General features: G+C 35.9%; 6 protein-coding genes across 6 annotated transcripts in view; 4 read left to right on the top strand and 2 right to left on the bottom strand.

Annotated features, from left to right (window-relative positions):
- Positions 1-2,085: 2,085 nt before the first annotated feature.
- On the top strand, positions 2,086-4,130 carry Pmar_PMAR029277 (conserved hypothetical protein; the record flags this gene model as incomplete). Its single annotated transcript, XM_002782370.1, has 11 exons — positions 2,086-2,192; positions 2,242-2,390; positions 2,443-2,716; positions 2,765-2,887; positions 2,936-3,070; positions 3,111-3,272; positions 3,321-3,405; positions 3,454-3,556; positions 3,605-3,715; positions 3,769-3,934; positions 4,022-4,130. 11 exons carry the CDS (start codon positions 2,086-2,088, stop codon positions 4,128-4,130), a joined length of 1,524 nt encoding a protein of 507 aa, XP_002782416.1.
- A 72-nt stretch (positions 4,131-4,202) lies between these two features.
- Pmar_PMAR029276 (dual specificity protein phosphatase, putative) lies at positions 4,203-5,066 on the top strand (the record flags this gene model as incomplete). The annotated part of the gene is made up of 6 exons (XM_002782369.1): positions 4,203-4,289; positions 4,346-4,426; positions 4,474-4,637; positions 4,689-4,743; positions 4,791-4,855; positions 4,913-5,066. 6 exons carry the CDS (start codon positions 4,203-4,205, stop codon positions 5,064-5,066), a joined length of 606 nt encoding a protein of 201 aa, XP_002782415.1.
- A 1,463-nt stretch (positions 5,067-6,529) lies between these two features.
- On the top strand, positions 6,530-7,975 carry Pmar_PMAR029275 (Formate dehydrogenase, putative). The gene has a single exon (XM_002782368.1). The coding sequence runs from the start codon at positions 6,533-6,535 to the stop codon at positions 7,814-7,816; it is 1,284 nt and encodes a 427-aa protein (XP_002782414.1). The 5' UTR covers positions 6,530-6,532; the 3' UTR covers positions 7,817-7,975.
- A 71-nt stretch (positions 7,976-8,046) lies between these two features.
- Pmar_PMAR029274 (immunoglobulin-binding protein 1, putative) lies at positions 8,047-8,916 on the bottom strand (the record flags this gene model as incomplete). The annotated part of the gene is made up of 3 exons (XM_002782367.1): positions 8,457-8,916; positions 8,307-8,411; positions 8,047-8,254 (listed from the first exon to the last, which is right to left on the bottom strand). Exons 1-3 carry the CDS (start codon positions 8,882-8,884, stop codon positions 8,047-8,049), a joined length of 741 nt encoding a protein of 246 aa, XP_002782413.1. The 5' UTR covers positions 8,885-8,916.
- Positions 8,917-9,278: 362 nt separating this feature from the next.
- Pmar_PMAR029273 (105 kDa heat shock protein 1, putative) lies at positions 9,279-12,453 on the bottom strand. Its single transcript, XM_002782366.1, has 9 exons — positions 12,288-12,453; positions 12,089-12,238; positions 11,447-12,042; positions 11,120-11,397; positions 10,546-11,062; positions 10,407-10,494; positions 10,218-10,356; positions 10,055-10,169; positions 9,279-9,995 (listed from the first exon to the last, which is right to left on the bottom strand). Exons 1-9 carry the CDS (start codon positions 12,433-12,435, stop codon positions 9,498-9,500), a joined length of 2,529 nt encoding a protein of 842 aa, XP_002782412.1. The 5' UTR covers positions 12,436-12,453; the 3' UTR covers positions 9,279-9,497.
- A 132-nt stretch (positions 12,454-12,585) lies between these two features.
- Positions 12,586-12,710, top strand: part of Pmar_PMAR029272 (TATA-box factor binding protein, putative) — a gene marked incomplete at both ends in the record, with an annotated part of 977 nt that continues 852 nt past the window's right edge. Inside the window, one exon of the mRNA XM_002782365.1 lies at positions 12,586-12,610. Within this exon, the coding sequence (XP_002782411.1) occupies positions 12,586-12,610 (25 nt within the window). The remainder of the gene's footprint in view (positions 12,611-12,710) is intronic.

Raw genomic sequence — 12,710 nt, 5'->3', positions numbered from 1 at the left:
AGTGCTGTTAATACTCCTACTAATAGTATTACAACTAGTATTACCTCTTATTAAACATGTTCTTCATCTTCTTGTTATCGATAATGTCATCATTATTATCTGTGTAATGTGATGTAGTGATAGATCCTTTATTAAATTGCTGTAGATATGCTAGATTCATGTGATGTAGTCCTGATCTAGTCAACAAACGTTGGGGTATACCTAACTCGATATCACGATCATGAATATAGTAGAGTAGTAATAGTAATAACACTTACTATGGAATTCTTGGCACCAGCATCCTATAGAACCACTATGATGATGAGCATGACCACCAGCATTGATATATTCATCAACTGATACATGTATCTATCATCATATAATACGGATATATAATACCGCTGTTATTATTACTACCTCAGGGATGGCTATCCTTCTTATACTATCCAAGTTACATTGAGTATTCATAGTACTAGTAACAGTGTTGTTGTTATTATTAGCAGCATTCCATGATGATGATGACGATGACATGAATAATGGTATAGGATTTGTTACTCCATCATCATCATCATTTTGACCATTAAATGTATTATATCTAATCTCCCCGTTATTAATACATTCAGAGCATGTACCATCTCGACATATTACCCATGTATTATCTGACTTTATTAATGCTACTTTTAATAATGATATCTACTATTACTACTACCAGATGGATGATGATGATGTAGTATTAATGGTGTGAATAGAGACCAATCCTTGGGATCTAGAGTAACATCACCACATAATACAGCTTCTAGATGATGAGGAGTATGAAGTGTTCTTCTTCTTCTTGTTGTTGTTGTTGTTGTTGTTGTTAGTACTTGAAGACATCGTTGACCAATATCCGAGGAATACCTCAATCTAATCCTCCTATTCATGGTTAGAGGATATGCTATATCAACAACATCCCATGCTTGCCTTGATGCTTTATTCACTATATTAGAGCATATATCAGTAACAACCTACTACCAACAAGGATACGTAATAATAACAATAGAAGCTTACATGCCAAGGCAGGTAGGATGAGGTAGACCATCCATCTGATAATGATGGGGGTTTAGCAGTAAGGCATTTACCATTGTTAATCAAGTGACCCGTTGATGGTATATAACTCCTAATGATATTACAATTACTAACAACAGCAGTAGTAGTACTACTACTATTACCATATAGTGTTGTTATCCTCCTCCTTCTTTATACTGTACTTATTCATCATGATAACTACTCCTCTATATATATTATGATAAAGAAGAAGGCCACCAGCATTTGATATAATATTATATCTTAATGCTCTACGACATTCACAAGCACCTATAGCTCTTCACACTTAGTTCTTATCACTACTATTGTTCTTCTTCTTACCTCTTCTTCCTCTTCTCTGCTCTACTTGTAATGATGACCATAGACCATCACGTAATGTTGTATATGTACAATTTGATCCACCATATGATGATGCTGATGTTATTGGTCTAGTGTAACTATAATAACACTTATCCCTTGTATACTATTATTATATTACATTCCCTTAGGGAAATATCCAAGTCTTATATTACCATTACAAGTACAATAATCCCCTGTAATATTGGCACACTTTATCCAATTACCTAGTATGAAGGAATAGTAATATTGGCTCTATAATCTATTATTACCTAGATTGGTCGTAATGGATAGGGATGGTGATGATGATGATCTAGACCTCTGAGTAGTATCATATACGAGTGTAGCTAATACAATATTGTTGTTATGAATAACTCACTGCTATTATTATTACCATCATCATCATTGGTAGTAGATATATGAGGATGATCGATGATCGGTGGCCATAATACAATATCCCCCTCATCACCACTCTTAACTATATATAGGTATAATACGACGACGATATAGTAGGCTGATGAAGGGATACACATTGATAGTAATAATAGCTAAGCCAACTTAACTCATCAGAGTAGGAGTATTATCACTATGAATAGGAGTATATCTTGAAATCTTATAGCATCTTGAAATATCCTAACATTTTTGTCATGGTGATCACCATCATCATCACCGTGATATGTGGTGACGATGATATCTAGTAATGAGGCCTTCCGTGCTAAGTTACTAGAGCAGAGTAAGGCAGATGAGGAGGCTAATACTAAGAAGAAGTTAATACAAGCTAAGAAGAAAGAGAAGTAATAGTACTACTATCATTATTAATACTATTATGATAGTTTATTATAGGTATCGTCTGAGACAGAGAGCTATCAATAAGGCTAAGTTAGATAATGATCATCATCAGCAGGAGCAGCATGGACAACATGAAAAGGATAAGGAATCATTCGATATAGAAGGTCTAGGTTATAGGGATAGAGTTATGGAGAGACGGAAAGGTATGTAATAATAATAATAATAGGATGGGAACATTATTATAGTAGTTATTAGGTGTATCTAATGAGGTTAATGCTGCTGAAGCTGATTGGGATAAGTATAATAAATTAACTGTTGAGGAATCTATGTATCTTGGTGGTGATGAGGCTACTACTCATTTAGTAAAAGGGTTGGATATACAATTAGCTAATAGGATTAAGGAACAAATAAGGAACAACAACAATCAAACCGAGCCGAAGGCAGAGGATAATACTACTACTACTCAACAATCTATACCTAATAGTAGTAGTAGTGGTATAACTACATGTATGGGTAGGAGTATAGCAAGGTAATAGTAATGATGTTAGTAGTAATATATACTAGGGTTATTATGTAGATCGTTATTTGGCCCTGGACAACTACACCCTAATAGACACGGTATTCCTATTATCATACATAAACAGACTATACAGATTGGTCATATGCCATTGAATACTAAGATAAAGGGTTCTTCTAGGAAGTAGTAATAGGTAGTAGTATGATAGTAGAAGGGTAGTATTGGTAGTAGATTCTTAAATGGTAAATGTGTATATAATATGAATATTGATCCTAATGATGTTGAAGAAGTAATACCAATGGAAGTTTATCAACCAATACAAGATAATGAGGATGAGGATGGGGATACTAAGTTATATGTTGCTAGGTAGTAGTAGTACTGATAATAGCTATATATAATGGATTAGATATAATGAAGAGATATCAACAGAGATGATTGCTGCTATGTTACGTAAGAAGACGACGGGTTATCATCGTCGAGGTATTGTTAACACATTACCAGTAGAGAGTAACAATCCTTTATCATCATCATGTGTTGGAGAGTCTGAGATAATGATGAATAAGGAACGGTAGTAATAGTATTCATGCACATTACTATATAATAACAACACTGGTAGTCGACCTATGGAACCTGTGGATAATGATGTTGATATATTCACCAATGAGGAGGTAAATAAAGGTGATGGTGAGGATAATAACAAGGTAGTATATGGGACTTCCTTATTACTACTCATTATCCTATTATTATAGCCTACTACTACTCATCAATGGATTACATCTGATAGTATGATGTCACGGAACTATTTTAAGGATGATGATAATCGTAATGATGATGATGATGGAATTGATGAAGGTGATTGGTCCTTGTGGATTATTATCCCATATATCTTATTATTATCAGTAGCAGCAGCTACGAGACTTACTCAAGCAGTACAGTCAGCCTTGGCTAAAAGGATAGAGAATAAGAAGGATGAGGATACTAAGCTGGGGAGTAGCAGAGGAGGAGGAGGAGGTAGGTATCCTATACTATAGTACTCGATATTCAGTTGTTGATGTTATTCTTAGATTTCCTTGCTAGTGGTGATTACGATGAATGTTATGTTGGTTATGGAGCATTACAGGGCTTTGGTCATGATGTTGGAATGAATAAGGAGACCTTTATGTCGAATAAGAAGAGGATGAGAGGGAATAATAAGAAAAAGAAGCAAGGAGAAGAAGGCAATAATAAGGGGTAATAGGATCATAACAACAACATTCTTACAAGATTGGCATGCTGCTGCTGGCCTAGGGCCTATATACTCATTATTATTATTATTAGGTTGGATATTGATGATGATGATGTTGTTGTTAAGAAGAAATCTAAGATGGGTGAGAGCGCCCAACTAAAGGCGATAATGAAGAGGGTTGATGAAATGAACGAAGGATAAGTATTAAAGTATCATTATCATCACTATGTTGTGTTCAATATGCTATATGTATAATGTAGTAGTATATGGGTCATGGCAACAGCAACAGTATTAACGAAGTCTACTACTACTACATTAGAAGATCGTAAAGAAGAAGATATCTATACATCATTAGAGAATGTAATAGTTATAGTAGTTATAGTATTGTTGGTTGTTATTATTATTATGATTATTAGATTGGATTACCTTGGTTATATTTTGGTGATAAAACTATGGCTAAAGATATGCATAATCTAAGACAACATCATATTAGATATGTAATACTATTCCTATATGATATATGGAGTAGTAGTATTATTATTAGATACTTAACTGTACACCAACTAAAACAGAGGGTGGTATACCCAATTATTATACTACTACCACGTCCTCAGTGAATGCGGGTATTAATAAAAGAAGCTTGGGTGGTATGTTCGAATATTGTAGGATACCAATGCAAGATAATGCTACTGAGAGTTTAAGTATATGGTAATACGTATATAATATTAATACTGAGATAATAATAATAGATTATAATAGGTATGATACTGCATGGAATTTTATAGATAGATGTCGGATAAGGGAGGATGGCAATGTAATACATATATTATAACAACAGCTTTATACATGTTTTATTATTAGATACTCGTACATTGTAATTGGGGTCAATCTAGATCAGTTAGTATCATTATAAGCTATCTAATAAAGTAATATACATACTATTATCACTACTACCAAGATCATCATCATAATGAATGTGATAGATATTATCGATATACATACGATGATGCATTAGAAGCAGTACAGAAAGCAAGACCCGAAGCTTCACCTAATCAATCATTCGAAAAACAGCTTATTAAATTATCCAAGGAATTACAAAGTAGGATCACTACTACTACCATCACTAACAACAAGTAGCATATATTCTGTATAGTTACCAAGGACTATGTATCTATATCTCCAACATATAATAAACAACGGGTTGGTCCAGTTACTATGGATGGTTACCACAAACGACAACGTATATCATCGACAAACTTACCATTGAAACGGAGAGTAGTTGGTCCGGCAGCATTACCATCTAAACCTTCTAGTACTTGATTGGAATATGTTGTGTTATATGTATTAACACTTTAACACGACATATATTATAACAACACATGAACATGTATACATCTACATCCTAATCTTAGAACAAATACCTTCCATTTGTCTGCTATTCAATATCATCATACTTCCCATCATAGATGCATTAATAGTATTCCTAATAACTGCACAAGTCATAGCTTTACCCATATACTCAGTAGGTATATCAGCGGTATTCTTCTTAGCTATACGTGAATATGTAATAAATTTATTACCATCGATAGGAGTATTATAACATACACCATTATCGAACATATATCCACCATTACTATTAGAGTATTTCAATATCACTTCACCATCCGTATATGGTAGTTTAATATGACATAATGGATCATAGTATGGGGGTAATATAGAATTACTATTACAGATACTATCCATCATGTTAAACATTACCTGCATTATTGCTAGTGATGATAACTCAATATTATTATACCTACCTCAAGTTGATGATAGATCTGTGGTGTTGGTATTGAGACTATCTGTTGTTGAATCTTATTATATATATCATTACAACTCTGTGCATCTTCAATATCTACAATCACAGAATAGTATGTATGATAATAGTAGTAGTATTATTACGTAATAGATAATCCCTCATAATAGGATAAGCCAGTATATCATCATCATTCAGCTTAACCCAATGATTATTACCACATTGGACTTCAACACCCTCATAAATGTTACCAAATACTTTATTGAATTTAATATCCATACCAAATACTTCACCATAACAATAATTATCATGATTCTAAATAATAATAATAACAACTCATTACTCGCTTTATCGTAGCTACTGCTGCTGCTGCTGCTGCCTCCTGTCCCTTTCCTAATATTATGTGTGATGTATGTGGTCTTCTAACTTTAAGCCCACCATAGGAATAACATCCATTAAGGGATAGACTGATAACAATGGCCAGTAGAAACATGTACCACTGAGTCAAGAAGAAGGAGGAGGAGGAGGGCACTCATTACCTTATTATTATCATCATGGAATAAGCAAGGAAGAAGAAGAAGACCATCCCATGCTGCTGCTGCTGTTGCTGGCTCTTAGTGGACTTTAAAGCTACCTTCATTACAGGGGGCAATTTATGGAAACAATACGGAGCTCGAAGATGGGCGCCGACGACGACGACGCTGCTGCAAGTTGTCGATTATTATGGCGGTCGCCACCGCTGCCATATGATGGTGTACATGCGTATGTTCATGACTGCTGCTGCTGGTGGTAGTAAACAGTTAAGATGACTCTTGGTAAAGTCGTATGTGTGCTGTATAATGATCCTATAGATGGGTATCCTCCTAAATATGCCCGTGATGATATACCCAATATAAGTACCTATCCAGGTGGGCAGACAACACCTACTACTAAAGGTATACACTTTAAACCTGGTACTCTACTTGGTTGTGTATCTGGTGAACTTGGTATACGTCAGTTAGTTGAAGATCATGGTTATGAGTTTATAGTGACATCTGATAAAGATGGTGATGATTGTGAATTCGAGAAGCATTTATCAGATGCAGTTGTAATCATAAGTCAACCATTTTGGCCAGCTTATATGACTGAGAAACGTTTCAAGATGGCACCCAAGCTAAAACTATGTATTACTGCTGGTATTGGATCTGATCATGTTGATCTAGAAGCTGCTGCACAGAATAATGTCACTGTTGCTGAGGTTACCTATTCTAATTCCATATCAGTCAGTGAACATGTCGTGATGCTTATATTAAGTCTAGTACGTAACTATATACCTTGTTATAAGACAGTTATTGAAGGTGGTTGGAATATAGCTGATTGTGTTAGTAGATCATATGATATTGAAGGTATGCATATTGGTACTGTAGCTGGTGGTAGAATTGGTCAGGCTGTTCTTAAGCGTCTTAAACCATTTGATGTACATCTACATTATACTGATCATTATCGTTTACCAGAAGATGTTGAAAAGGAACTTGGTGTTATTTATCATCCAACTGTTGAGGATATGGTTAAAGTATGTGATGTTGTTACTATAAATTGTCCATTACATCCTCAAACAGAACATCTTTTTGATGCTACATTACTAAGTAAGATGAAACGTGGTGCATATCTAGTTAATACAGCAAGAGGTAAGATATGTGATAGAGATGCTATTAGAGCATCATTAGAAGCTGGTCATCTTGGTGGTTATGCTGGTGATGTATGGTTTCCTCAACCTGCACCTGAAGATCATCCATGGAGACATATGCCACATCATGCAATGACACCTCATGTTAGTGGAACTACTCTATCTGCTCAAGCACGTTATGCTGCTGGTACTGCTGAGATACTTGAAGCATTCTTTGATGGTAAACCTTTACGTAATGAATATCTTATTGTTGATAAAGGACAACTTGCTGGTGCTGGTAAACATTCATATACCCAAGGTGATGTCACTAAAGGTAGCGAGGAAGCTTCTAAGTATCATAAGCATACTAATATCCACTATGAGAATAATGACGTATTCTCATCATCAGAGTCTGAGAATAATATCAAAAAGCGTAGAATATGATGTCTTCATTGCTCATGTTCAATCAAACCAAGGTTTTCATGGACTTTCAGTCCTCAGAATATTCGACTTTTTCATATCGAGGGTTTTACCATATAGCTACACTCTGTAGTGATGATGATGTTGATCATATGAGTTTCATGATGTAGTAGACTTTTTATTATGATTGATGGTGTCGTGTTCATATGGAGTACTTCCAACACAACATGAGTAGTTGGTGAAACATTAGGTGATTATCCAATATTAGCCATCTTATTGCCAGAACCTCTTGGATGATCATCTTTCCAATCATCCCATTTACGTGCCTTCAACTCTTCCTCCTCCTCCTCCTTACCCGAAGATATACCATCATCATCATTGATGGTTTCGGATTTCATCATATTCTGTTGTTCTATTGCAGCCCATTCATCGAGTGTCATAGTAGGCATTGGTATATCAGGTCTGAGGATAATAACATATAATTACTGCACTACTACCCCACTACTGCTACTACTTGAAGACACCGTTCATGACCTCTAACCTGTCTTTTCCTACTATATCACCAGTACCCAACCGTACAACCCATGGCATCCTTCTCCTTCTATCAGGTGGATGTCGACTAAACCAGAGTATATATAATTAAGAAAACACTCGATATACCTACTTATCATGATCCTTCTCCTCTGTTGATTTTTTATTAGACTCTAATAATTGATTATCAGACTCTCGTCGCTTGAGACACTCAATCTCAATCCCAAGCATCTTATCCTCATCCACTGATAGTAAGGTAAAATACTTGATTAATGAGATATAACATTCCCTCATTATCTCTTCATCATTATCATCTTCATGATGATACGCTTTAGTTATATATTTCCTCTTCAACTGCTGTTCCTCCTTTCTTCTGCTTATCTTAGCATCTCGAACAGCATCAATCATATCACCAACACCCAATAACGGAGATGAGGGACTTATTAATTTCAGTCTATGTATTATCATGTTGATAAAATGTTTTAAGTAAGTATCAATCTTGATAAGATTCATTGAAGTCCTGTTGTTGTTAGTGTTTGTAGAGTCTATATAATGCTTCATGGAATCAGCTATCACATACGGTAAGGTCAAGAGCAATAAGGAATTTGTATGAACTTCATCGATATCATCATCTTCATTATTAGATATTGTATAACCCTCTGATCGTAAGGACTTCTCCAGAGTAATGAAAGTCTGATATAAACATTTCCACCAATCCCCATTATACTGCTGCTGCTGCTGTCGACTCGCTTTGTGTTCTTGTTCTGGTACTAGATCAGGATGAGCAGCAGGTATATAATCCTGATGAAAATAATGATAGAAGGCATCTAATGGAGTGTTGAATGATGATAATATATCATCATCATCATCAAGATTGAGCATGATAATGATAACAACAACTTGATGATGATTATGATATCGATACCATTGATATCCCTAAAACTACAACACTACCTTCTGAATGAAAGCTTTCAATGATGAATGATGAAGCTATGACTTATACTACTACTGTAGCAGCACACTACGGAGATAATCATCATCATCATCATCATAATGAGGGGTATCTTATCATTTACAGTGTTTCTTCTTCTTCTTCTTCTTGTCGTGGTAGTAGTTGTTGTAGATGACCACGATCTAGCGTTATTGGTATATAAATGCCATTGCTGCACTGTATCTAATCAACATCCATATCCTTGGGGGAGACCTCATCATCAACATTATCAGGTTCTTCAACAATAGCTTCGGGTGGTACTGATGTACCAGATTGATCAGGAGAGGATGACTCTTGCTTCTTTGGTAGTGGTGGTGATGGAGGCTTCTTCTCAGACAATATACCATCAGCCAACTTGATAAGGGCATCAGTCTTATCATTGAGCTGTGATACAGTATATACTGGTTCTAGATAAAGAGGTTGTCTAACTTGTAATGCCTTCTGTTGAGATAACCATGATTCCAGTTTATGGCATTCTTCCAATATATACTGTTTCCTTTCAATAGCAATATGTGCATAGGCAATATCAGGAGACTGAGCTAAGGACCTATACTTCTGTATAACATCCTGTGCTCTAGCCTCTGCCTCAGGTCTTAGACTAGCTTCCATAGCACGACTCTCAGCTCCATCTCCTAATGCACGTATCTCTATCAGCTTGTCCATGTACTCAGCCTTAGTAGCCTGAATAATAATAAGATAGCATGTCATAGGATTATTATTATATTGGATAATAATAATACCTCATAATGATCATATATCCAATCCTCAGTCTGCATTAATATATTAGATAATTCTTCTCTCTGGGCTGCACTAAGATACTCATACCATCTAGATGATGGTGAACTTATCTTGTCCCTACAATACCATAATTAACATCGGTGGAACTACTACTTCTATTATTACCTGCTCTCGAATACATAACTCTCAAGCTCATTACGTCTCTCATCAGTATCAGCAACTTCTCTATCAACACTCTTCATCATAGATTCATCATTCTCAGCAGCTATGAGCCTTTCTTCACACATACCAGGTACATGAGAGCCTGTTATACTAGGATTCGAACATCTTATAGTAATCATCATAGGGACCTACGTATAATGGGTATCTCGGTCTTCTTGGTACGCGTCTTAGTCTTCATCACTTCAACCTCCTCATACTCTTCTTCCTTGTCCTTAGGAACCTAATAACCCTCCTAAGCATGGAGAGCAGGAGACTAGCATTAGTGCTTTACCTCAGCAGGCTCCATATTCACATCATCATTGGCAGTAGTAGTAGTTGCTGAAGGAGAGGCATCTACCATATTCTCATCATCATTATCATCATTAGTTTCCTTATTAATAGATCGTCGTCTACGCTCCTTCTCTACAACTTGATACTCTTCCTCTTCTATCATAATAGCATTCTCAATACTGAATGTACCATGTAGACTGAGCTTAGCTCGGACTTTAATCTTCTTAGGTCCTTCATCATTCTCACTATTATGAGGTACTTGTATAGTATATCTCCCAAGAGATGCATCATCAGCATGGTCGTCACTGTTGGTATATTGTGCCCATAGCTCAAAGGCTTCCTTACGATAGAAGGTAAGCATCTTAACCGTATTAAGTGTAGATCTTGGTGGGAAGACCTCAGTCCTCTTGATGATAGAAGAACATCCTTCAACATCATCATTATTAGTAGTAGATGTTGTCTGCTGTTGCCAGGCTACCTCAATACCTTGTTGAGTAAAATCAGTAACGGCAAAGTCCCTAAAAAGATTATGATGAGGTAGCCTGATGATGATGATGTTACATGATGTATATTACCTAACCTTGAACAAGGGTGATAACATAGCGGCTTGTAATGCACATCCTCGTGCTACACACTCATCAGCATTAAGAGTACGAGATAAGTCCTTATGTAGAGTATCAACAATAGTACGTTGTATGAATGGTACTCTAGATACACCACCAATGATCTCTACTGAATGTAAATCATCAATAGTAATGTTAGCTTCCTTCAATGCCTTATTCATCACAGACTGCATCTTATCAACCATCGGAGAACATAGTTCCTCGAGCTTATCACGAGTCACGACTACATTCTAAAACAATGACATGATGATAATATGATTCTTGTTATTATTATCTTACCAGATCCTCATCCTCCAACAAGCATTCAATCCCTAATACGGCCTCATTATTGGCTGATAATATCTTCTTAACCTTATTAACAGCCTCTTCCAACTTAAATCTAGATTTAGCATTCTTAAGGGGATCTAAACCAGTTTTAGTAGTAAACTGTTGACTATAATGCTCCATTAGGATCTTATCAATATATCGACCACCAACAGTAGTATCAATAGCCTCACCAAGTACAGTAAGATGACCTTTAGTAAACTTAACGATAGATGTACCAAAATGTGATGCACCAACAGATGTGAATGCTACTATTGTTGGAGTATTATCACTAAACTCATTAGATCGGTATATACCATAAGCCAATGCAGTAGCTGTTGAATCATTCATAACTCGTAGACAATTAAGACCAGCAATACGAGCAGCATCCAATATAGCATGTCTATGAGCATCTTGGAAGTAAGATGGTACAGCAATAACTACATCTTTACTATTTGATGAGGTAAAGGCATCAGCAGTATCTTTAAGCTTTGATAACAACATAGATGTTACCACTGTAGCTGATAATATTCTCTCCTTACCTAGATATGATACACGATATCCAACAGTACCTATATAGATGGTACTACCATGAGTAGTAATTAGTATTATTATTACCATCATCAGCAATAGCATTATCACATACCTGGAAGAACTTCTCCTTAATGAGTTCCTCATCTTGATCTATTGATGTCCTCCCTAATAGTTGTTTAGGGTTACGACAAGTATTCTTATAATTAGATTTAATAGACGTCATCGCCGCTTCACCTGATGATAATAATAATATCATTAGATGATTATTATACCCCATTAATACCAATTAATCTGTTCTTATCAGTAAAACCAACGACACATGGTGTCTTCCTCTCAGATACCTCATTACGTACAATATCTACTACTCCCTTACCAACAGATGCAACAATAGCATCAGCAGTACCCAAATCTATACCAATCACTCCAGACATAATAATTACAACAACTGGTAATCAAGTGAAGAAGCCCGCCCGCCCGGCCGGCTGTAAAGCCAAAAGCGCACGCCTTAGTGATCGATATGAACGCAACTACCATTGTGCTGTCTTCTGGTCGAGTTTTCCGACAAGATTGTTTGTTTCATAATGTCTGGTGAATTGAATATGTCTGGTAACAACTCCATTTTTACCCCAGACTACTTTTTTGTAGGAGGTGCTCATAAAGATGCGTCCATTGATGATCTATTATTACCAGATGGTGTTCATAATCA

This window comes from Perkinsus marinus (genome assembly GCF_000006405.1).
Source record: "Perkinsus marinus ATCC 50983 genomic scaffold scf_1104296939758, whole genome shotgun sequence".
NCBI lineage: Eukaryota > Perkinsozoa > Perkinsida > Perkinsidae > Perkinsus > Perkinsus marinus.
The sequence above is the reverse complement of the archived record's forward strand: the minus strand, read 5'-3'. Positions and strand labels throughout refer to the sequence as shown.